The sequence below is a fragment of the Brachypodium distachyon genome, chromosome 3, assembly GCF_000005505.3.
Source record: "Brachypodium distachyon strain Bd21 chromosome 3, Brachypodium_distachyon_v3.0, whole genome shotgun sequence".
Taxonomy (NCBI): domain Eukaryota; kingdom Viridiplantae; phylum Streptophyta; class Magnoliopsida; order Poales; family Poaceae; genus Brachypodium; species Brachypodium distachyon.
This window is the reverse complement of record NC_016133.3, coordinates 56,209,688-56,234,461: the sequence shown is the minus strand read 5'-3', so window position 1 is coordinate 56,234,461 and position 24,774 is coordinate 56,209,688. Positions and strand designations below refer to the sequence as shown.

The following is a 24,774-nucleotide window of genomic DNA, read 5'->3' as shown; positions in this document are numbered from 1 at the left end:
ATCACTCAAGTCACCATTCTTTTGTTGATGTCTTGATTTTCCTCCTCTTCCTTTCCTGTCACACTATACAAGTCAGGAAACACATCAGTCAAATCAGGTGCTTCCCCGTAAAATGATTCATGCTCTCTAAATGTTACATCCATGCTCACAAACATTCTACTTTCGGAGGGACACCAGCACTTATAACCTTTTTGTTTTCCAGAATAACCAACAAATATACATTTCAAAGCCCTCGCATCTAGTTTTCCAGCTGAAGGTCTGTGATCTCTTACAAAACATACACATCCCAACACCTTTGGAGGAACAATATATGATGTCTTACCAGTTAAGCACTCTACTGGTGTTTTGTAATTGAGGACTCTTGACGGCATCCTATTTATCAAATATGCTGCCGTCATTACCGCTTCGCTCCACAAAAATTTTGGGACATTCATGGCCATCATTAAGCAACGAGTTACCTCCAGTAGATGCCTATTCTTTCTCTCAGCTAGCCCATTTTGCTCTGAAGTACCTGGACAAGTAGTTTGATGAATAATACCAAAACTTGACAAATACTCATCAAATTCCTTATTCACATACTATGTACCATTGTCGGTACGAAATATTTTCACACAAGCATCATACTGAGTTATGACCAAATTATGGAAATCTTGGAAGCATTCATAAACATCACTTTTACTTCTCAACACGTACAGCCAAGTAGTTCTAGTGCAGCAATCAATAAACGTCACAAAATAACGATATCCATTAATCGAACATACTCCACTAGGGCCCCACACATCAGAGTGTATAGTTTCGAAGGGTTTTGCACTCCTAACATCCAATAGCAGGTATGAGCTCCTGGTATGTTTCCCATACTCACAAGCATCACAAACTAACTTTTCCTTACTAACCCTGCCATAAAGTTCACGATAAATTTTACTCGACGCTACAAAAGCAATATGCCCTAGTCGACGGTGCTGCAACAAAAGCTCACTTAGAGGAGATGAGAACATTGTAGCAGCTACTACAGGTGACTCATCTTTATCCAAGTAGTATAACCCATCACACATTGTCCCCTTCCCAAGCCTTCTTCCAGTCCCAAGCTCCTGAAACATACACCAAGTTGGGAAGAAAAGAGCCACACAATTAAGTTCATTTGTGATGCAGCTGACAGATAAGAGATTAATTGGGAAGGAAGGTGTTAGGTTCGTTGCATAGGAAACAAAAAAAAATTTCCTACGAGAAGTGCGGAAGAAAACCCAAGAATATATATACTAGATGTATGTAACGAGAGGGATCATGAACACCATACCCTCGTAGACCGCTAAGCGTTACGATCACGAGATCGTTGTTGGTGTAGTGGAACTTTCAATGAGATCAATCTCAGTGCCGAACGGACAGCACCTCCTTGGTATCCACACGTTCAGCTTCACGTTGTCTCCTCCTTCCTCGATCCAGCAAGCGAGAGGGAGAGGTAGACGAGATCCCGGCAGCACGACGGCGTGGTGACTATGGTGAATATTCTCACGGGCAGGGCTACGCCGTGCGCGTGAGAAGAGGAGGAGAGGAGGGCTCAGGGGAGAGAGATCCAACTGAAAGCTTGGGGTGTCTCTCTCCCTTGCCCCCCTTTCTATTTATATAGGGGTAGAGGAGGCGTGGCCGGCCAGGACTATCCCGTGGCCAGGACTCTCCGGCGGCCAGGACTCTCCCGCGGCCAGGACTCTCCTCCTGGTCGCATGGGCCCTGTGGGCTAGCCCCTCGGCCCATTAAGGCCAGGGTGCTCCCTCACAGGCCCATTTAGCCCAGGGATAGGTGGGCCTCAAGGTGGAATCCTCCGGATCCCTCCGGAACCTTCTAGAAGCTTCCCGGTCAAAACCGGGAAATATTCCAAACTTTCCAGAACCCTGAAAACAACTTTCCATATATAAATCTTTATCTCCGGAACATTCCGGAGCTCCTCGTTGCGTCTAGGATCCCATCCAAGACTCCGAATCATAATTCGATATCATCATCATTTATCTCATCTAACCCAAGCAACATGAAACGTTAAGTGTGTGACCCTACGGGTTCGAGAACATGTGGACATGATCAAATATCAATAACCAATAGCGGGACCTGGATGTCCATAATAGTTCCCACATATTCCACGAAGATCTCATCGGTTGAACCACTATGTCGAGGATTCAATTAATCCAGTATCCAATTCTCTTTGTCTCGCGATATATTACTTGCCCGAGATTTGATCGTCGGTATCGCCATACCTAGTTTAATCTCGTTACCGGCAAGTTCTCTTTACTCGTTCCGTAATATAATACCCCCGCAACTAAACACATTAGTCGCATGCTTGCAAGCTCATTAGGATGTTATATTACCGAGAGGGCCCAGAGATATCTCTCCGTCACAAGGAGTGACAAATCCCAGTCTTGATCCATACAACCCAACAAGCACCTTCTGGGATACCTGAAAAACACCTTTATGATCACCCAGTTACGAGATGACGGTTGATGCCCACAAAGTATTCTTCCGGTACTAGGGAGTGGCATGATCTCATGGTCTAAAGAAATAATACTTGACATAATAAAACATAAGCAACTTAAACTTAAGTGACACGATCAAAAGCTATGTTTAGGTTTGGGTCTGTCCATCACATCATTCTCCTAATGATATGATCTCGTTATTAAATGACAACACATGTCTATGGTTAGGAAACCTTAACCATCTTTAATCAACGAGCTAATCTAGTAGAGGCGTATTAGGGACACGGTATTTGTTTATTTATCCACACATGTATTTGAGTTACCAATCAATACAATTATAGCATGGGCAATAAACATTTATCAAGAACAATGAAATATGATAATAACAAATTTATTATTGCCTCTAGGGCATATTTCCAACAGAAGGGACATGCAGGACAGATGATAAAATCATATTTGGGCTGCATGAAACTGTTCCTGATCCCTTAATGCACTGAGCAGAACCATCAGCAAGTTTCACATATTGTTCACTAAGACCAGGGACATAGCTAATAAAATCTTTATGTGATCCAGCCATGTGCCTGAAGGCTCCAGAATCAAGTAACCAAGGGGTTGTAGGACAATCATATGTAATTAAATTAAAATTATTACCACTAGTATTAGCAGATGCAGCACAAGTTTCAGCAGAGTGTGACTTGTCGCCTGCGGCAGCTTCCTTGAATTGACGCCATTTTTCTAGATCCTCCTTGCTCATTTGAATACTCACAGTTTGAGACACCTCTTCACTGGTAGTTGAACTGTTTGCCCTGCCCACAAACCGGCCTCCACGCCCACGGCCTACACCACGAATCCCACTGCCACGTCCTCGGCCCCTTGCAACCCAGTCCTGGCCACGTCCACGACCTGCTCCCATCAGCGGAGGACAAGATGCCCGCATATGTCCTGTTTGGCCACACTCAAAACATGTTCTGTCGCTTATAGGTACGACTGTCCTGTAAGAATTACCAGTTTGAGTGACAAACATGGCTGATCTCCCTTGTGTTATACTCTGTGTAGAAGGCCCAATTCCCTCAAGTTTCAACCTAGTTTCTTCACTAATGATAGCTGATATGGCTTGTTCTAGACTTGGTAATTTTTCACCCCCATAAAGTGCCGCCCTTCGGTTCTCAAACCTGGAATCGAGCCCATTCAAAAATTCCCTAACACGTCTCTTCTCCGGCCACTTATTGTATGTTTCAACACACTTGTTGCAGTCCAAAACAATAGGATCATAATAGTCCAGATCACTCCATAGTCGCTTCAGTTCAGATACATACTCAACAACTGTTTTATCCCCTTGATTAAGTTCCTGCAGTTCCTTCTGAATTTTACAGGCGAGCATTTCATTACCAACACTTGAAAAGGTACCTTTCAACAACCTCCAGATTTCAGATACTTCCTTAATCCTCTCTACTTGCTTTGCAATTTGAGGTGAAACCGAGCTTAGCAACCATGCCCTCACAAGAGCATTGGTCATCTTCCACCTCTGGCCCTCCTTAGAGTTCTCCTCTACTGGCTTCTCCACTGTATCTAGCACATATCCTTCAAGCTTCCTTGAAATCAAGATGGTTTCAGCGTGCTCCGCCCAACTAGCATAACTCTCAGGCCCTTCTAACTTCACATGTGGCATCTGTAGGGGATGAATTTCTTCCTTGCTCCCTATGTCTGTCCTTGAACTCTGTCCTTGCTTACTAATTGCATCAAACAAGCTTCTGTATTTCTCATCCATCGCCTGAAGAACAGCAGCAAGCTCCTTTGTTGTAACCACTGAAGGGGAACCGTCATCGTCACCCATCGTTTTGATCTATCTCCACCACTACTAAACCACCACAAACACCAAAAATAAATCTCCCCAAACACACCTAGATACCAGTTCCTGACGTCTCCACTCACACCTCGTCGCCACCGGTCAATCCGGGACTAACCGCCGTTGTTGGGATGAAGCTCGAATCCACTGCAGAAATCGGAGTCACTGTCTCCGTCCTCAGACAACGAATCGCCTCCACAGCTTCAAGTCCACCAAATCGCCTCCAATGTCGCCGCCTGCACCAAATCACCCTCGATTCACCACCGGCCAGCTTCCGACGTGGATGGCCACGCAGGCTCTGATACCATGATGAAGACCACCATCAGAAATTCATCAATCAAACAAGAACAATCAGAAATCAAAGTGAGGAGGCTGGAGAAGAAACAGGGGTTTCTAGAGGCTTGTCGAACACATACCCACACACACCTCAGAGTTCTGCTCTCTGTTTATTTTTACAATATTACAGTTTACAAATAGGACCCTGATATTTCTTACTCACACCTACGAGTCCCTCCAACAGCCCATAGCCAAAATAACGAAATAAAATCGCCATGAACCATCTTCGCAACGGAGTGAACACTCTTGGGACCGGAAAGAAAAAGAAGAAGAAGAGGGAGCTACGTGCTACGTGCACGTATATACTGTACTTCCTCTCTTCGATCGCGTCCTGATCTGACGGAGAAACCGCCTCGTTGATGGCCATGATTTCTTGGTGGCGCACGGAGCCCGGCCGGCCGGGACAGCTCACGTGGTCGTAAGACGGTCGTTTTCTTGCTGGTAATCGTGTCGTCGGTTGGTTCGGTGCGCGCCCTTGGTGCCTGAGCAGAGATCGTATCATTATTTCCCCCCTTCTTATCGGCGGTTACGCTGCCCCCATCGCAGGCTTCATGCCGAAGCTAGCTTAGCTTCCGAAAAGATTCATCGGCTAATCATATTATCAGTACGACAAAGGCACAAAGCTACCGATCGAGATTCCTTTTCACCGGATTTCCACCGCGGAGAGAGAGAACATGATGGTATGATTATCGGAAAGCCATGATCTCCATCGATTAGCATATATGCAGATGGTCACTTTCTTATTGTTTTTGTGTATGGCTTTTGCGTGGTGGTTGCTGGGGTTCAGAGCCTCGGACTAAAGTGGCCGGCTCCTACATTACAGGGCTCTGTACTTTTAATGCATCTTCCGTGCTGTATATTGAACCCGATGATAGAACATTACAGAGTGCATAATCGCCTTAGCAAACAACCAAACAAGGAAAACAAATGACTACCACCAACAGGTGAGCAGGCTACAGATGAACTCGATCAGGAGCGCAAATCATATGCTAGTCCAAGATTCCTTTCTCCAGTAACTGAATTCGCCCCAACCCAGCGGGGACATGATAATATGATGATGACATGATCTATATCGATTAGCTAGCATGTCGCTTTCTTCTTTTTTTTCTATGATTATCAAATGAGCTAACTATACTGCACTACTGATTGCTAGTAGTAGAGTTTTGTGGATGCCGGTCTAGTCTAGTTGCACGGCGTGGCTGCTAGCTACTAGCTCGGACTGAAGTTGCTACATCAGAGAGGACTGTGCGGCTGTGCCATGATAATTGTTTCGACGGTGTCTCGAGCTGCTATGAGAGCTTGCTAACCACTTCTGTGTACAGTTTGTCAAAATTGGTTGCTACCAGAGAGGGTTCATTCGGCTAGATGGGTATGCTTAACTACCAATTTAATTGAGTCGATCGTGTCCATAATTGTGCGCCTAACCTGACTTTGGTCTCTACTCAAAAGCAGCTTTTGCTTGCTGGTACTACCACTACTACTATATGTCAGTGCATTCAATCTGTCAAAATATAATACTCCTAATTCCAAGGGCAACAAAACAGGACGAGTAGTGTGACCGATTAAATGAGAAAAAAAAAAGATAACATATCCGAATTCAGATTTCAGAGTCTCCTTCAATTTAGATGCCTGAATCCCGGGACAGACTCAACAGTAGCAGTACTGCTGGAGTAGTAGTAGTAGTAGTACTCAAACGTACCACGTCAGTTATATATACCATTGCAGTAATCCGGTTGTTGGGAGAATTGCCTGCCATGGATGGATAAAAGAGGGTCCATGGTTTCAACTGCTGAAAGCTACCCGTGAGATTCCCAAGCGCAAAGGGCGCGCGCCGATGCGGCGGGGGAAACTCTATAAAAGGCCGCACGGGGGCAGAGCTTAGTGCCACTCAAATTAAGCCACTCTCAGCCATATCAAGAAGGACGAGAAGGAGAAGCAGGAGAAGTATTCATACAAGATGGCGTTGCCTCTGCTGCTTGCCTTCTCCCTGCTCTTCTCTGTGGCGACTCCTATCAGAGACGTCACGGACGCCTGCTCGTCAGAAGTGATGGGTATATAATTTTCCTCCCCGCCTTGGCTAAATTTGTTGCCTAGCTATCGTGTTCTTGCGTGCATACTCGCCTTGCCGTTAGTTGCCTCTGGTCTATGCAGATTGGTTAAAGGTAAGTGATTTGCCGACACAGTGATAACTACAGCACTGACTTTAGATAGCACCAGATAGTTCAGTAGGCAGAGGAAATTAAGAGCACGAGGGTTGCCTTCGTTTCGATGAGTCAGTTTGCAACTCTAGCTAGTAGTAGTATCTTCAGATATTTGTTGTCATCAGAAATTCAGATAGGTATATAACTGTACAAGCATGGCGGACTGTAGTTCACTTGACTTAATTTAAACTTGGAGTTTTTGGAAAAATCAGCAATTAGATGGAACACACGTCAGGAACAAGAGAGAAAGGAACCGGAATTGAAGCTTCCATGACTTTTTCGATTGGTAGTTAACAGTACTCAGCATGATAGAATGGATGGTTGCAAAAAATACTCAACCTGCAGCGTCTGAAGATAGAGCTTGTCGATAGTATAGTAACTGTACAACTTTTGGCGGCAATCAAAACTCAAAAGGACAGGTCTAGACAGAATCTTTCCAAAACGTTGTCATAATTCTTTTCCCATACAATAAGCACTAGTATATGTATGTTAGGTGGTACTCCCACATATGATCGCATACTTTTCGAAATTCCATCGCACCACCACAATGGAAAGTGTCTAGCTCCTTAGGTGCATGTACGTATTTGCCCCTAACCAATTGGCGCTTTCGGCTTTGTGATATTGTGCCATCAGTGCAATCAATCATGCATCATGGTATAATCACCATCGACGTCATGCATCCTGGTAATTAAGTAATCGCCGGCCTTTGATTAACTACTGCTCGCTTTACGATTAGAGTAAATTAAGCTGGGACTTCAATATACATGGCCTTTCTGAGAGCCGTCGATCGACCACATGGTCCAGTGGTCGAATTGAAGGCCGGCTACGTTACTGGCCAGGCTTTTCGTACTTTGTCCTCCCGTGAAACCAATCAATTATTGAATAGTACATGGTACTCCGTGCTACTTTCTCCGTTTCTAAATACCGCTGTTTTATTACAAACTTGCATTAAATCAGCCACAAGTATTTAGAAAAAAGAGGGACTACTTCACACCGCCAACCACCACCGTATCTATCTATATCCTGGCTAGCGCGACACGGCAGGATGGCCGTGGAAATGGGCAAGCAACGTACGTCCACCAGGATACGCGCACAAGTTGAAGTTTTCGGTGATATGTACCCCATATGCATGTCTGATCGACGAGAATTGGCCATGCATTTCACTTGCCTTTTTCTGCTTGTGTACGTACTCACGAGTCACGGCAGAAATGTGTGGCAATGTTGGAATTAAATTGATTGAATGGTACTCTGTCTCAAATTTGACAAAATATGGGTGTATCTAATCTTAAAAAGCGTATAAATACATGTAATATTTCGACAAGAATTTAGGAACGGATTGTAGACATATCTGGGGTTGTGGCAGTGGTCCATCGTCCTTAGCTTCTGTGGGGGGAAATACTCCAATCATCGGAAGCACTGGCTAGGAGTACAATTTTGGCTCTAATTCTCCTTGAAAATATGGTAGTAGTAGTACTTTGCTTGTACTATACCAGTGGTGCTACTCTTGTCCTTTAGGGACAAAAGTCATGGAAGGCGTGTTGAACTATATATATACTGGTGGTGGTCCTTAATTAGTTATGGCAACCACTCGCTCCAATTATCCATTATATCATGCCGAGTACTACTGTTAACTACCAACCGAAAGTCATGGAAGCTTTCACTCCCTTTCTGACGTGTATGCCATCCGCTGGATTTTATAAAAGTGTAAAAAAAAACATTTTCAGAGTTTCAGCCCGAGTGTAATACTTTGGCATGCAAAGTTTGTACTGGTAGTACTACGAGATAGGAAACCATTAAGTTCAACTTGATTAATTCCTTGATTTGGCTATTAAGGAAGTTAAGGAATACTACATGTGAATAGGTGATACCCCTAGCTAGAACTGATTCCTCGAAACATAAAGAACACGTGGTAACTAGTAGCATACTCCTAGTTAGCATGTGCGACATGTTTAGTCACATGTTTGCCTCTGCCACCGACCTCGAACATCATCTTGGACGAGCTTGTTAATACGGTTATGGCCAAGCAGCTGCAGATAAAGTACACATATACACACCTGCATATGATCGACATGCATGCTGCCCTCAATAGATCGCCGCCTCCTGCCTGTTTGATTTGTACTTTCATGACTCACGGGACGATCCAAACTTCGAAGTCCATAGGGAAAGGGAAATTACGGGGAGTCGGGGAGGAATAATCCGATGTCAGTCTCCTTATTTGCCCTGAATCCCCGACACCTCCAAATCTGATGACACATGCATATGCTGCCCTGTTCTGTTGCCATGTCGGGCGAGGCATCGGTACATTACAGTACATCACCCGAACCACAGGACTGCTAAAACTTTATCGACACGGTCGGTCGGTCGCCCAGCTGGTGCGGTAGACTTAGGTGGTTGTTGCCGACGATATATGCACCGGACTTAGGAACGTACGGTGTTACGTACTTTGCACCAGCAAATTAAAGAGAGTCTGTCAGACTGTCACGGGTATACGTACGCAAAAAAATGTACTCGATCCTACAGTACTGTTAACTGTGTGTTAGTTACCGTGTCAGGACAAAAAAATTGTGTGTTAACTGCGTCCTCGTCTGGTGCAGATTTCCAGCACCTGAACCACAGCTCCTCGGCCGTGCACCTCCCGCTGCACCACCCGCGGGGCCCCTGCTCGCCGCTCTCGGCAGACATCCCCTTCTCCGCCGTGCTCACCCACGACGCCGCACGCATCGCCTCCTTCGCCGCGCGCCTCGCCAAGAAGAGTTCCCCCTCGTCAGCCTCAGCCACCACCCAAGCTGCAGGCTCGAGCCTGGCGTCCGTGCCGCTCACGCCGGGCACATCAGTGGGCGTGGGCAACTACGTGACGCGCATGGGCCTGGGCACCCCAGCCAAGCCCTACATCATGGTGGTCGACACGGGCTCCTCCCTCACCTGGCTGCAATGCTCGCCCTGCCGCGTGTCCTGCCACCGGCAGTCCGGCCCGGTGTTCGACCCCAAGACCTCGAGCTCCTACGCCGCCGTGTCCTGCAGCTCCCCGCAGTGCGACGGGCTGTCCACGGCCACGCTCAACCCGGCCGTATGCTCTCCCTCCAACGTCTGCATCTACCAGGCCAGCTACGGCGACAGCTCCTTCTCCGTCGGTTACCTCAGCAAGGACACCGTCTCCTTCGGCGCCAACAGCGTGCCCAACTTCTACTACGGCTGCGGCCAGGACAACGAGGGCCTCTTCGGCCGCTCGGCCGGCCTCATGGGCCTGGCCCGCAACAAGCTTTCTTTGCTCTACCAGCTCGCCCCGACCTTGGGTTATTCCTTCTCCTACTGCCTCCCGTCGACGTCCTCGTCAGGGTACCTCTCGATCGGGTCCTACAACCCGGGGGGTTACTCCTACACGCCCATGGTGTCCAACACCTTGGACGACTCGCTCTACTTCATCAGCCTCTCCGGGATGACCGTGGCCGGGAAGCCGCTGGCGGTGTCTTCCTCCGAGTACACCAGCCTGCCGACGATCATCGACTCGGGCACCGTGATCACGCGCTTGCCCACCAGCGTCTACACGGCGCTCAGCAAGGCCGTGGCCGCGGCCATGAAGGGCAGCACGAAGCGCGCCGCGGCGTACTCTATCCTTGACACGTGCTTCGAGGGCCAGGCGTCCAAGCTGCGCGCGGTGCCGGCGGTGAGCATGGCGTTCTCCGGCGGCGCCACGCTGAAGCTGTCGGCGGGGAACTTGCTGGTGGACGTGGACGGGGCCACGACTTGCCTGGCGTTCGCGCCCGCCAGGAGCGCCGCCATCATCGGGAACACGCAGCAGCAGACCTTCAGCGTCGTCTACGACGTCAAGAGCAACAGGATCGGCTTCGCGGCAGCCGGCTGCAGCTAAGGGATATGATGATCGGTGCTGCTCGCGGGCTTGGGTTTGCTAGCATAATGATCATGCATGTTCACTTTCTTCTGAACTACTCGTCCATCAGTTCAACCGGTACACAAGCTCGAGGCGGCTGTGGATGGACATAATACACGTCGTACATCAGAAATTCAGAAGGTAGATAGAAAGTGGGAGTGAACTCCATGAAGCTATTTATATTGTTCAGACTTCATGCCAGGGTAGTAATTACTATGTATAACTCGAAAGTGGAGTACACACATAACCAAGGCGTAAATGGGAGATAGCTTGTCATGTAAATTCTTTGGGAACTATTGGTCAAAATATTCTACTTTGTATAGGCAAGTTGAAGGGTGTGTGTGCATGCGCCAGTGTGTATGTTTCCAAGTTGGTCCTGAACGTCAAGAACTACTTCCACCTGCGCTGCACAATTTGTAGAAGTGGGAAATATATATGCTGTATTTGGTGTGTTATTTGGGGAATGGAAATTGATTTATATAATTTGTAGGGTTTCAGAGTTTGTAAGTTCAACAATTACTGCCCATTTGTTGTCTGCATCTGCAAAATGTATGATCGAATATGATCCGACCAAGTGGTTATGCGGAGAAGGAAAAGATGGTTTTTGCAACTACAATATAAAGATAGAAACTTTAGTTGTTGGAGTGTTGCACTCCCTTCAATAATTGCAACAAAGAAAGCGCAACTACACGAGTACAGCCTTTTCAGTTATGAACGAAAAAGATAAGGAATGGGCCAAAATGCCCCGGACATGCAAACCGTTCTTTCCCAAAGAATAAAATTATTACTGAATAATATTTTATTAATTTATAAGTAAAAAATGATAATTGTACTCAAGTTTTTTCACCCCCGACTAATTAGAAACATAACAGGGGAGGGGAAATTAGTAAAAAAAAATCATCTCCCTCTCTGTTGCTACGTCGCCAGATCTCTCCTCACCTCTTACCAAACCGCCCAAATTTGTGACCCATCTAATGACGAGGAGGAAGGAGAAGTCCAAACCGGTGGCGAGGAAGATCCCTTGCGGGCCGGTGGATTGTGGCCGGTTTGTGCTTTCCAGCCGCCCCTCCGTCTCCTCCTCTCCCCCCATCCTCTCCCCTCGCATCTCCCTCTGGCTCGTGCCGCGCAATTACAGCGGCTGACGCAAGCCCTCTGACGGCGTGAGTCCGGCGGTGGTGGCTCGTCCTGCGGCTGCGCAGGCACTTGCGCAGGCATGCGGTGGCTCGCGTGCGGCGGCGCTGGCGCGCGGTGGGGCGTGCGGATCTGCGGAGCCGTGATTCTGGCGGCGGTGGCCCAATCCGTGGCGGGGCAGGCACGAAGATGTGCGGCGCTGAGACACGCGGTGGGCTTGCTGCTCCCCGGTGAGCCTGTACGGCGAACGCCGCTGCTTGCAGGTGCTGCGCTGCTGGTTGGACAGTGCGTTTTGCGGCAGGGCACCCCGGTTCTTTGGCCGGCTGGCGGGCGTTTCTGTGTTGCTGCTGTGATGTTGCCTGCGCCCTAGGGGCTGCGGTGGGTGTGGTGGCCTCGAGGGTGCTCGGACACCGGTGTGTTGGGTGGTTCACGAGGTGGCTCAGGAGGCGTGCTCGGTGCGTGTTGGCCGACTTAGTGGGCCTCACGCGGATGGCCGACGCTCGATGGGAGGCGGGCATTGGCGTGTGGCCTGTTGGGGTAGTAGATGCTGTGCAGCAGTTTTGCGGCACGCTCGTTTGCATCCTTCCGGTGGCACCCTGTGGCTTGCAGCTGGCGCTTGTCAGGCTCTAGCACCGGGGGGGGGGGGGGGGGGTACTGTGTGCATTGGTGCCTGACCGCAGATCAGGGCGTCCTCGCCATTGGTCTGGGCTTGCCAGTGCACAGGCCGGTTGGGCCACGTGCCAATGCCTGATGAGGTTGGTATTGTGGCCGCCATGTGCGCCTTGATGCGCGGCTGTCGGCGGTGCTAGGACTTGGCTGCTGTTCCTTTGCGAGGTTGTTGCGGTTGCATGAGTGTTGATCGTGTCGCTCCGGGCAAAAGCCTTGCACCGACCGGTGCCGGCGATGGCGACGCTCCCGGGTGTCATTTCCTCCTTGGTGGCAACCCTTGGCTGGATCGTGTTCTTGGCGACATACGCCTTGGTTTTAGTGGCCGGATCTTGGGCATGCTAACACTGTGTTATTGTGTAACCTTGGGTGGTAGGGTAGTGGCTAGCGGAGGATCCCGTGCCGCAGCATCTTGGTCTCATGCTTGCACTCGATGGGTATCGACTGGCGGTGGTGGATGTTCGTTGCGACCAGCAGGGGAGCGGTGAGCTATGGTGGCGCAATGTTCGAGACGAGCGCGGCGTTCGGCGGCCCGAGGCTTCTGCGGTTGACGAGACGCCTCATGGGCTTGTCTTTGAGTTTTGCGAGGCCGGCGGGCCGCGGCGCCTTCTTTGCTATCTTGTACTTTTGTGTTTTTGGCATTTAGGCCTGCGGTTGATTGGTGGCGTTGGTTGTAACGATATTTGTGGCCGTTGGCCGTGTTGTTTTGATTTGAGTGTTCGGTTGGGTTGGCCTGTTCTTGGGCTTGTAAATACTTTCTTTCTATCAATGCATCGAGACGCAGGTTTTGCGTTTTCTCAAAGAAAAAAAAAAGAAAACCGGCAAGGAGGGGATATAATTCAGAAAATAAAAAAGACAACAATGCCATTGGTTAATTAAGTTGGCAAATGGCAAGAGGCTACAATCCGTGGCGCAATGCAACCAACAATGGACACGTGGGGTGACAATGGGAGTTGCCGATGTGGCACATCGAGGGGGAAGCATGTCCGCATAAGAGCGCAGATAGTGTGTTGAGTGGTGGCAATTAGAAGGCTGCTAATTAATCGCAGATATGAGAGAAAAAGGAGATCGACAGGGTGAACAACATATCTTTACACATCTGAGTTGGTGGTCGCGAGTTCACTCCAACAATAGTAGTACCTTTTAATGGCTACGGACTCATCTAATTGCCACTTATTTTATACATATCATGATCTTTTGATTATTCTTGATTGGTTTTGATAATATTTTGAGATAATTCTTATTTATCAGAAATTTAAATAAATATGAGCCACATCCACAGATTCTTAATCTCGTAGCAAAGCACGGACATTTAGCTAGTAGAGTATAAATATTAAAATAATAACATGGAATAATGAAACAAATGGAATGGTAAAGAAAAATGTGACTGAGATGTGCGAAAAAATATGACGTGTTACTTGTTAAAGAATATCCGTCCTTTTATAAGACAAAAATGGTTTTCCTTTTTAACTACTAGGATAGATAAATGTCACCGATCTAATCATTATTTTAGTGAGAATGTATGAACACAGTGGCAGTTGCCTCAGGCCTAGAGCAAAAAATGTGCATAATGCTTCTATGCAGATAAAATAAAAATCATCAAATTTGTACTACTTCTGTCGTCCGGAAACAAGTGACTCAAATTTGTATAAAATAACTTAGCCCCAAGTGCAACTCATCGCTGACTCCGCCCCTGTATGGACAAGACGATCGTGCATGCAAAAGGAACCCGGACACGCCGATGACGTACCCATAGTGATGCATCATGGTCATCAACTCTTTCGATCTTCAAGCTCCGTTTCCGGTCTTTAATACTCCCTCCGTCTCATATTAAGTGACTCAAAATTACCCAAATATGGATGTATCTATGACTAAAAACCGTTTAGATATATGTAATAGAAAGTCACCTAATACGGAGTGAGTAAGCATTATTGATCAGTGCGTGCGTGCGTGTCTTTTTCGTTAGGAGGAAAGGCGGACAAACTCTTGGTCTCCGCGAGTGCGTGCGGGTCTATCAGTCTATGCGTTGTACCCAGTGTATCCAAAACAAGAAAAAGAAAAACCGTGAACGTTGATTCTTCTCAGCGATTAAACCAAAGCAAGGAGTAACCTTGAAGCAAGCTGCACATTCCTCACTGAACAGAGCAACGAGCGAACAGAACGCTAGTATAATAGGCCGGCATCTGTTCGTCCGCTTGGATTGGAAAGCACCCGGCCGGTGCTCCGTCACCATCGGGCACCACCGCCCGGCCGCATTGATCAGACGCGCATATATACATTCTGGTAGTGCGCCACGCGCTGTTGCCAGCCAGCAGCACTCGGTCGCGTCAGCGTCCAACCATGTGTGCGGAAAGGACACGACAAACCGGCCGGCGTCGATCGACTGAACTCGCGCCGTCGTACAAGTGGGTACGGGCGCGCATGCCATGCAGGAGCAGGATGGGTCAACCGGTCACCGGTGGATGGCGTGTCGACCGAAATGTCCAAATGCCGGCCAATAATTTTGGTGTGATTCGTGCTGGGGCTGGGCTTGGCAGGCGGTCGACCGTGATGGATCAGGGTTCAGGAGCCTTTTACACTGTCAGCGACGTGCAGTTTATTCGGCGGTTTAGCCCGAACTGTAGCAAGCTGGATTGGCGGGTGCCCCCGGTTTTAGGGGGCCTTGCGCTTTTTTTTTTTTTGAGATCAAAGGGGGCGTTGCTAGTTTGCTACGCTTTCGACCCATCTAGCGTCTATTGGACGGACCACCGAGGGTCGTAGCGGCTGATGCTGCCGAACAGGCCCAGATAAGTTGGGCCCGTCAGGCAATGTGTAGAGATTGAGCTCACGGCCTTCATTTTACCGTAACTTTTACTGCAAAATTCGAGTATCTCCGGCTTGAAATATACAAGGAGTATGTCCGTGCAGGAAACAAACAAAATGCAGCTCATGCAGCGTATGTTTCAGGCCGGGTTTTTTTTTTCAGGGAAAAAAAGTGTAGCGTATCTTTCACTCTCTACTTCTGCCTCCATGTTTTCGAAGAGAGTAACTGGTTGTAACTTGTAACGTGGCATTTGAGAAGGCATGCGTGAACCGTGACCATTTTGTATTTCCTTGTTCGTTCTATGGCTACCTTCTCGTTTTGTACTGTGTACGGGTAGTCGGAGAAAATCAGCGTTGCTCTTACTTTTACTTCTCAACGAAAAACCATTCCTAAGATGTACGTATGGTATGCATGCAGTCACGCCACACCAAGCGTGTACCAACACCGATGAAACCAATTGAGTGAGTACATGATTGCATCTGAAGAAGGCAAACACAGCATCAGCTAGCACGGCAGCTAGCCAGCAAAGCACATACTATACGCTCAGAGAAGTCGGCTAGTTCAATCTGATCACTTAGTTACTAGACTTACTACTTGCTAGCCAACTAGCTACACACACAGTCACAGAGCATAAGTTGTGCGCATCGATCAGGGGCCGACCAACTCTGACAGGAAAACGGATAGAAAGGTCCTCCATTTGTCCTCTATCTATTTCCAGTTGCATCTTGCATGCCTCTATCGGTCATGTATGCATAAACAGTCGTCGGCAGTAGGTAAGCACGGTTCACTTTCCTCACCATTGCACACATATACCGCACTAGCCATAACCAGCCACCGCGAGGCCGCGTCAGACGCATGTGGCATACAACACCAGGATCGCTAGCTCGGTAACCCTCACCAAGTCACGATGCAATATCAGTGACATTTGCAAATTAACCACCACATATAGTCTTAATTTGAGCTTAGAAACGTCGATCTACTAATTAGTTACCTTGACCTACAACTAAACTAAACCAGGCTATGACCGCCTCAAAGCATCCAAAGGACAGACGAGACTATATGGATCAGCATAATTATTGGGCCCGAACTTTTCTTGAGCTCCTCTTTGCACGAATGCCCGATCTACGCAGGAGCTATAGCTCGATGCCTAGATCGACTGCAAAGAGTGTAGGAGACTGGCCACCAGCCCGGGAGGAACGCCGTCTGCCTCTGCTTGACGGGAGGTATTGCCCTGGGAACGACGACCAAGTAGTCGAGACCGGAGTGGCCTGCCTTTGCTGGATAGAACGAAACCACTGGCGTGGAGGCGTATCTGCGAGTCCAGTCCCTGGCCTTCTTCTCGAAGCGATCCCGCTGGTGCTTGTACTGATGCGCGACGCCGAGGCGGACGGGGAGGTCGAGCAAAGGGTCGTAGAGGACGGAGACGACGGACACGAGGACCTTGCTTATCGTCAGCGCCGGGCTCCAGTTGCTCCTGAAGATGTCCAGGTACATCTTCCCCTCCTCGTCAATGTTCGGATGGTACACCTGAACCCATAATACGTCGTGCCTTTTGTCGTCCATCAACACGAACAACGATAAGGAATGGAAAAGAAAAACCAAAGCTTCATTCGGTTGGTACGAACGTACTACCTTGGTTTTGAAGGTGAGCTTCGGGGGCCTGAAGGGATAGTAGCGCGGGATCACGACGTCGACGGGGAATGTGCCTCCGGCGTAGGGGCTGCCGTCGGGGCCGTCGATGACCACCGTGAAGTGGAACGGGTCCGTCACGGGCGACGCGCCGGGCCGGCAGAAATCCGGCAGGTCGATCCACAGCGTGCTCATCTCCTTGAGGATCCGCTTCAGCCGGTGATCAACCGTCGGCATGGCCGTCGGCGGTGTACGGCCTCCACCTCCGTAGCCCGTGGGCTGCAAACTATGTGATGTAAGGATTAAGGATACACTGCTCAGGCCCGAAGGGTTCAGTGCTCTTTATATGGATGGCTCTGCTTCTGGGGGTGTCCAGTGGAGGGAAGACTGAACGAAGACGCTGCGGGGCTGAGTCATTGAGAACAATACGTTTTCCCCAGAAAGGCAAAAGAAGACCAATATGTAACAGGGTGAGGTCATCTAGCTCGCCCGTGTAATTTCGAGCGAGGGCGTGCTTTGTTGGAGCAGCAGGCACGGTTCTTCTCACAGCAAAGCAATGTAATCCTTCCGTTCCTAAATACTTGTCGCTGTTTTTGTCACCGTTCGTTCCTAAATACTTGTCGCTGTTTTTGTCGCCGTTTTAATGCACAGCGATAAGTATTTAGGAACGGAGAGAGTAGAACACATTCATTGACAGGTCAGGGGCGATTGAAGAGACAGTTTAACCCGAAAGAGGCGCGGCATCACCGATCTGAACGTTCACAGTAACACTCCACTGGAGTCAAGAAGCCTTACAGCTCACTGAAAACTAGCATACATGAGATGCGCTCTACCCGGTACAGGCTATAGGCATCTGTACATTCTTTTTATATATACACATACAACAGGATACAACATTTATTAATTGAATTATCAGGTCAACTTAAAATTCTGATTTGAGGATACCTAACTTATGCTGCAAGATTCAGGTGCAGCTGAGGCACAGCAAGCCCAACATCTGCTCTGCTTTCACCTCAAAACAGCGAGTCAAGATATGAGTTGTTATACAGACGGCCAAACTGGAGGAGGCTTGCATACGTTCTATCCCACACACCAACGAAAAGGGCGTCAGTGTCCGGGCTGAAAGACATGCCAGATATTTCGCCAAAGAAGTCCAGCTCTTGTCTTCTGTTGTAATCGCTCGTGACATCGAAGATATGGACAAAGTCTGCTGGTTCTGCCATTGACAGGAATTGCCCGTCTGACGTGAAGCGGATTGATCTAATGGCTCCAAGGTTACCCTTCAATACATGCACGGATTTTGACAGGTTTCTCGCATCCCAAATTCGGCAAGTCTTGTCTTGGTTGCCAGTAGCAAATGCTCGGCCATCAGGGCTCCAGGCTGATGCAAATGAGTAATCGTGATGACCTTTCATGGAATGAAGAGTCTGCATCCAGAATAAAAATTAGCGTACCACTTAATCCCAGATATTGTATCAGTACTTTAATGTGGCATATTAATCAGGGTTTGTTAACATAGAGAGAATGGATTTTGTGCATACACATGTACACACAAGCTATCTTGTTACTGATGTGTACTTGTGCCCCTCCCCCCTCCCACCACACCCACCTCCCTGTATATCCTCGTCGCTTCGTCAAGCATCAGTGGCTCATGGCCTTCGCGACATCGTCATGCCTCGAGCACAGCGAGACCCATGGTTTTGGTGCAGCATGGCGAGCTCGCCAGCGCCATCCATGGCATACCCAATAGCGCCGTTGCCTTGGATATGCCAGCGCCATCCATGGCGTACCCAAGTAGCGCCGTCACCTTGGATACGCCATCGCCATCCATGGCCTACTAAAGCATCATCCTGTCAAGAACCTCACATGCCGCTACGACGACATCGTCGACTCCGACTTCTTCTAGACCCCCCTTGGCTCCACGGCGCCAAAAAGCAAACCCGCCGCCTTCTTGAACACCGGCGCTAACTCCCGCAGCTGCAACGCTGACTTCATCAGAACGCCAATTGGCTGCTCACCATCTTGTCTAGCACCAGCAGGAGGGTCGTCCTGCGGAGGAGTATGTGGTGGAAGAGGACGGACAGGTAGAAACTGAGGAGTTCGTCGCTGTCGCGTGCTCCGGCGAGGATGAAGAGAACGAATCTGACACCAATTTTGACAGGGACAGGGAATTGGAGGAAAAGGAGTTAGAGATCGTGAAGCCACGGGTGAACCGTACAGCCAAGGTTCTCCCGCTGATGCCACTAAGCACATTGCTGCCAATGACATCACCACTTGCAATGGCGGCCCAAGCATGGATGAGATCAGCACCACGAATGGTGGATGGCAGTTCCCAGGCTCAGCCTGCCGCGATTCCAGAACTTCACCTGAGGGGGCATTGATGCGTTCCAAGATCTTGCGTCCTTTGGTTTCGCTTTTTTCTTCTGAATTCGAGATCAAAATCCCAACAGACTGATCTTTTGGAGATGTTATCTTAACAACTGGTGGCTGCGCCCTGGTCCTTGTTTGGAAATGCAATGTAGTGTTCTTGCCCTTGTTTTGTTTGGGCTAGTGTTTTCTGAATATGGTCAAGATGGCTACATCCTGATCAGGAGCATGAGTGGTGAGCTCGATCAGGGAGAGGGCGACTGCACAAGCAGGGTAGCTGGCGGGTCTAGGAGAAATGGTAGAGGGAGGGAGGTGAATAGTGCAGGTACGGGAAAACAATGGAGAAGACGGAGTGGGGAAAATAGCCAGGCATGTGAGCTATAGAAGTAGTCTCTTAGGCCCGAGTCCCCATCTCCCTTCTATACAAATCATGTCATCCAGTCCCATCCCTTAAAATAATTAGAAAATGCAGAGAAGAACAAATAGATATCTCCCCTTAAGACCACAACTTTCCGAATCTCAATGGAACTACAGGACATTGGATGCTAGAGATAGGTCATGTGTGTACATGTGTATGTATCAATGCATTTCCCTAACATTTACTCCCTCCGTTCCATAATTCTTGTCTCAGATTTGCCTAAAAATGGATGTATCTATTCCTAAAAGGTGTCTAGATACATGTAAGATTTCGACAAGAATTATGGAACGGAGGTAGTATATGATGTGGGTTTGCATGTGCTTGTATACCTTTCCTGAATTGGCATCAATAAGTAAACCATCAGGATCGTCCCCCACAATGACAACAACCTTTCCGTCAGGACTCAGGGAAGTATGCTGCATTAACAAAATACCAGTACTTGGTAAGGCCAGAGTAAAACAACAAATACATTTGAAGGATTTCATTCATTCTGACATATATATCAAGTGCATAGTGTTTGGCTCCATTTACTATCAATAATACTAATGCGGTGATTCGAAAAGAATAGAAAAGGGTTCTAGAGTTGGCATGTGTGAGATTAAATCTTGAAGGGTGCCAATTGCCGAAGTTGTAACACCATACCTCTCTCTATCCCCTAAGATACAGAAGACAGACATACATAACTGCATAGTGTTGTCAGCTGTGACAGCAGAAATTTAGACATTCCTGTTTTGCTCTTTACATCATTAATTAAGATCCTAATTTTACTAGGTTTGCCAACAGCAAGGACCGAAAGTAAACCTAACATGACATACCAAGATGATTGTAAAGAAGCATATCAAGATAAACAATGACGATGCATCAGGTTCCAACCATAACACAAGGCAAAAAGAAACAGGAATAACCAAAGGGACTTACATTCACTGGCCAATTAAACTGAAAGTGCTTGCAGAGCTGGAATCTCTCCATGTCATAGTCTCTTACACCAGAGTCATTATTCGATGCCATGAAATGAACAGCACCACTGGAAAAAAAAAAACTGGCATGAATAGATGCTCAATGAGGTTGCGTCTTTACAGAGACATGGGCATTACCTAGAAGTATTGAATATCTCAACTGCATTAGTGATAGCATTATCATCATATGTTGTTCGACAGCAAAAGCTTATTCCTTCTCGATCAAGGTGCTGCATTCCAGATAACAAAAAAAGAGAGTAAATATCAACATTAGGTCAAGAGATCATCAACACATTGAATATGTGTGTGCATGCACAAGTACTACACGTCAGTCAGTTATTTTTTGGCAACATTTTCCTAACAAGAAAAAACAGTGATTATATTGGTCCACCACAAACATCTCACTATAACATTTTCAATTGCACAAGTGATATTAATGCATGCTGACATCACAAAAAATGGAAACGTAAGTCATCAAACAGAGCTAGAACACGATGTAAAAAAATAACATAGCACACATATGGATTTGAGCCAATTTGGGCAAGGGCAACCTACCTTGCAGATTAGCTCTCCTTGGAATCCACCAGCTACCAGCAAATTGTCCTTGACAGCCAAGGTACTAACTTGAGTCTGAGAAAATCCCTCTAACAGACTTCCAGGGTGCTTCTGTAATAAGAGATCATAAACATTAATAGAAGAAGAATGACAAGGATAAGCTGTGGAGTATGGAAAAACTGAGGCAGGAAAGAAGATTAAAATAATGCATCATACCTCCTTTGGTGCCACGTGACCTTGGACATTCATGAGTTCAGTATCCACACCATTCAATGCTGACCAGTGAAGGACTGAGTAATGTGACATTAGGAAGACATCATGCTTTGATGTAGCCCATACTAAATTTCTCAGCTGCAGGCACAATTCAGGTCAATTGTTTCATGCTCTTGACAGTCGCAGATAAAAATCGTATAAAAAATAGGATGAATGTTAATTAAGAATCTGAGGCAAATGCAAATGGTTAGCTCAAGTACAGGAACAACTTAGTTTACTTACTGACAAGAGATTATACTCAGAGAAACATAATCAGGACTTGCAGATCCCTGAACAAGTTGAATATCTATACGAAAATTTTCTCCAACTAGCCATGTAAATTTGAGTTAATCCCAAATATACAAGAACCAGCTTCAGTCCTTCTATTAAGGATCATGTTCCGTTCCTTTTAACATACATATACATTTCATCATGTATACAACTTTAAAGCAATAACAATTTCATGCTTTCAAGCATTTAGTTAAATTTAAGTAATTACAAACTCGAGAAAGTAATACAGCTGAAGGCATTGACACAATTTTCATCAAATGAGAAGTCAGAATTTGCAACCAAGCATGAGTTTTAAAAACTTTGTAATTAGTTTATTATTTGATTCCAAAATATTCATGGAACTGGTACACCAAAGATTATGAAGAGATAAAATCAAAATGGAAGTTGACAAGTAAAGTAAGTTAATAAGTCAAAAGCTGATTCCATTGATGAGCAGTACAACATAATCTTATCATGGAGCATCCAGAAATTTTGACCTACTGCAAAGATATCTAAACAGTCACACCTGGTTACCCACCTGAAAATGTAGAATAGTCGACTTCACTGATCTAGTATTTTGTCTGAATTCATAATACATTCCACCTTTCTCAGTCCGTTTGCACTCCTGTTTCAATACAGGTGTGAACTGTTTATAACATCTCGACATCTACTTTGCGTAAGCTGCTGAATTTTCTATAATACCCACCTTTGCTGCTTTTTCTCCAGAATCAGGAACGTTCTCATAGTTTTTGTACTGCTCTAATCTGGATTGTCTGTATTTTTCACGTGTGATAGCTAGCCTCTCCCATGGTATTCCTTGAATGTCTTTTCCTTTTCTTGCATCCGCTGCAGAAGTATCTGGGATCTTATCATTCTAAACAGAGAAGGAGAAGAACCATTTAGCGCATTGCTATGTCGTTTATGTAGTTAAAATTATAGTAGATAGCAACAACAGAAACAAAACCATACTTATGGAAAATCGCGATGGTAAATTTCAAGATTGGTATATCAATTCAAGAACCGAGCAAGAGAAATAACTTCTTTCTTTATCCTACGTGAAGAATTACAGAAAATCGACAGTGGTTTATAATTGGAAGACAGAGTAGAAAACAACAACGGAAGCATTTTTTTATATAGCATGCCACGTAGATATCATGAGAAGAGAGGTAGTCTTGCAACAAATAGCTATGTCGCTAAAGGAAGTGTGATATCAAACTGGTAGAAGACAAATGACATTCTTAAACTGTGGAAGAGGACAAGCTTGATTGATCCAGGCAACACAGTAAACAAGACACAAATTTATCAGGCTAGTGAGTGAGATCGTTGTCGTTTTGTTGATCCAGATAACCCTATAAATAAGGGAATGGACAATCAATACCCCAGTCAAGCCACTCCTAGAGTCGTATAAATGAGCCAGGCCTACTCCATGTTAGCATCAAGCATACGACAAGTAGCATGCAGGCTTAGTAACCGAATCATATCCACAGCATCCAAGTATCTACACTTCAGGTCCCTATTAATCACTGGAATAATTTTCTACTTCTAAACACTGCCAACTCAATAAGAACTGCATTTAAAAGAGTGTTGCGTAGACTTGAATCCAATTACAATGCTGCAACAATGCAAAATACAAAATAGCTATTGGACATACCGACTGGCCATATTCTTCATCCTCCGAATCGGAGTCCCTTATTCCCCGCTCATGGTGCCCGTCGCCCATTTCATCAGCGGGCTCATCCATATCATAATCATCTTCCATGTCTTCGACGTGATCGTCGTGATAATTGGACATTGATCCCCTCCTGCGAGAGATGCGTCCCTAACCTGCCAACATAACACCACCACCATCAGCAACCAATGTTCTTACTGAATCCAATTGTACATAGAACAGACAAGAACATCCAGAACTTTCTACACCAGTCTACTAGTAATAGCAGTTGCAGAACACAACGGCAATTTTTACAAATTCAGAAGCTATTTGTAATTTGTATTAGCAATTCAGCATATTTCTAGCGCCACATACCATTGTAAGTTCTGCACACAGACGGATCAAGCGAACATTTAGAGAAAATCCGCACTAAATAGAACGAAGTCAACAGGGGGGAGAATTCCCAAACATGTCAAACGGAGAAAACGAATCGAGCCCAAAGTCAACAGTCACATGATTAGCAGAGGACTAAATATCGCGGAGAAAGAAATTTCTTGCCTCCCCTAAATCCTCGAACAAACGCGCTTTTCCCTCAAATCGAGCATGCGGATACCACCGATTCCCCCAAGCCAGCCGCCCCGCTCCAAACCCTAGACCCCGCAACCTCAACCCCACCCACCATCCAGATCTAGCCCCGATTCAACAGATCACCATTTCCCACAACGAAAAACACACACAAAAATTCGCCGAAACAACAGAAACGGAGGGCAGAACGTACCTAGCCCGACGAAGCGGGGGGGCGAATCGGCCGCCGGGGATGGAGCGGAGAGGGAAACCTGCGCCTCAGAAGACGCCGCCCAAAGCCGAACGTAGATGGATTCCCCCGGAATATAAGAGACGGAGAGCCGCTTCCTTTCCCTTCCCTTCCTCCCCCTTCCAAACAGCACCAAAAAATATTTAATATATATAGAAAATGTTTTCCGGCCTATTTCCGCTTCCCGTTTTGGAATTTCCCCCTCACTCACAGCGCTTTTTTGTTTCTATTTATCGTCTCGTTCGGAACTACCTTCCCTAATTGTTATCCGTAAAACAATTTTTAGTTTTATTTGCGATGTTCCTCGGAGTGGGTCAGAGACAGACGGTGACGGGGAGGGGGGATAGGGCCGGGAAGAGGAGGGGGGTAATATAGCCAGAAGCGACGGGGTGTGCGAAATTACGGTCATGCCCTTGGGACGCTGCAGGACGCCAGATCCTGGGGCAAGGCATTTTGGTAATGTCGGTGTTTTTTTTTTCTGAACAGTGGTCACGTCGGCGTTAATTTGACGGGAAGGGAGTGACGCACCGGTGA

General features: G+C 47.0%; 3 protein-coding genes across 3 annotated transcripts; 1 reads left to right on the top strand and 2 right to left on the bottom strand.

Annotated features, from left to right (window-relative positions):
- The first annotated feature begins 6,449 nt into the window (after positions 1–6,449).
- On the top strand, positions 6,450–11,214 carry LOC100832653 (aspartyl protease family protein At5g10770). Its single transcript, XM_003570433.4, has 2 exons — positions 6,450–6,692; positions 9,437–11,214. The coding sequence occupies exons 1-2, from the start codon at positions 6,599–6,601 to the stop codon at positions 10,708–10,710; spliced, it is 1,368 nt and encodes a 455-aa protein (XP_003570481.1). The 5' UTR covers positions 6,450–6,598; the 3' UTR covers positions 10,711–11,214.
- Positions 11,215–16,100: 4,886 nt separating this feature from the next.
- On the bottom strand, positions 16,101–17,544 carry LOC100836261 (ubiquitin-conjugating enzyme E2 11). Its single transcript, XM_003572949.4, has 2 exons — positions 16,964–17,544; positions 16,101–16,858 (listed from the first exon to the last, which is right to left on the bottom strand). Exons 1-2 carry the CDS (start codon positions 17,195–17,197, stop codon positions 16,454–16,456), a joined length of 639 nt encoding a protein of 212 aa, XP_003572997.1. The 5' UTR covers positions 17,198–17,544; the 3' UTR covers positions 16,101–16,453.
- Positions 17,545–17,680: 136 nt separating this feature from the next.
- On the bottom strand, positions 17,681–24,488 carry LOC100832964 (uncharacterized WD repeat-containing protein C2A9.03). The gene is made up of 10 exons (XM_003570434.4): positions 24,205–24,488; positions 23,430–23,602; positions 22,485–22,652; positions 22,317–22,403; positions 21,473–21,607; positions 21,257–21,367; positions 20,840–20,931; positions 20,664–20,769; positions 20,075–20,161; positions 17,681–18,387 (listed from the first exon to the last, which is right to left on the bottom strand). The coding sequence occupies exons 2-10, from the start codon at positions 23,568–23,570 to the stop codon at positions 17,974–17,976; spliced, it is 1,341 nt and encodes a 446-aa protein (XP_003570482.1). The 5' UTR covers positions 23,571–23,602; positions 24,205–24,488; the 3' UTR covers positions 17,681–17,973.
- Positions 24,489–24,774: the final 286 nt, after the last annotated feature.

Bases quoted from the DNA above. Each gene is read 5' to 3' on its own strand.
- LOC100832653 (XM_003570433.4), top strand. From the start codon at position 6,599: ATGGCGTTGCCTCTGCTGCTTGCCTTCTCCCTGCTCTTCTCTGTGGCG. The intron at 6,693-9,436 runs GTATATAATTTT...CGTCTGGTGCAG, and splicing joins CTGCTCGTCAGAAGTGATGG to ATTTCCAGCACCTGAACCAC.
- LOC100836261 (XM_003572949.4), bottom strand. From the start codon at position 17,197: ATGCCGACGGTTGATCACCGGCTGAAGCGGATCCTCAAGGAGATGAGC. The intron at 16,859-16,963 runs GTAGTACGTTCG...TTATGGGTTCAG, and splicing joins AGCTCACCTTCAAAACCAAG to GTGTACCATCCGAACATTGA.
- LOC100832964 (XM_003570434.4), bottom strand. From the start codon at position 23,570: ATGTCCAATTATCACGACGATCACGTCGAAGACATGGAAGATGATTAT. The intron at 21,608-22,316 runs GTGGGTAACCAG...TTGTGCCTGCAG, and splicing joins CGACTATTCTACATTTTCAG to CTGAGAAATTTAGTATGGGC. The intron at 20,770-20,839 runs GTAATGCCCATG...TTTTTTTTCCAG, and splicing joins GAGATATTCAATACTTCTAG to TGGTGCTGTTCATTTCATGG.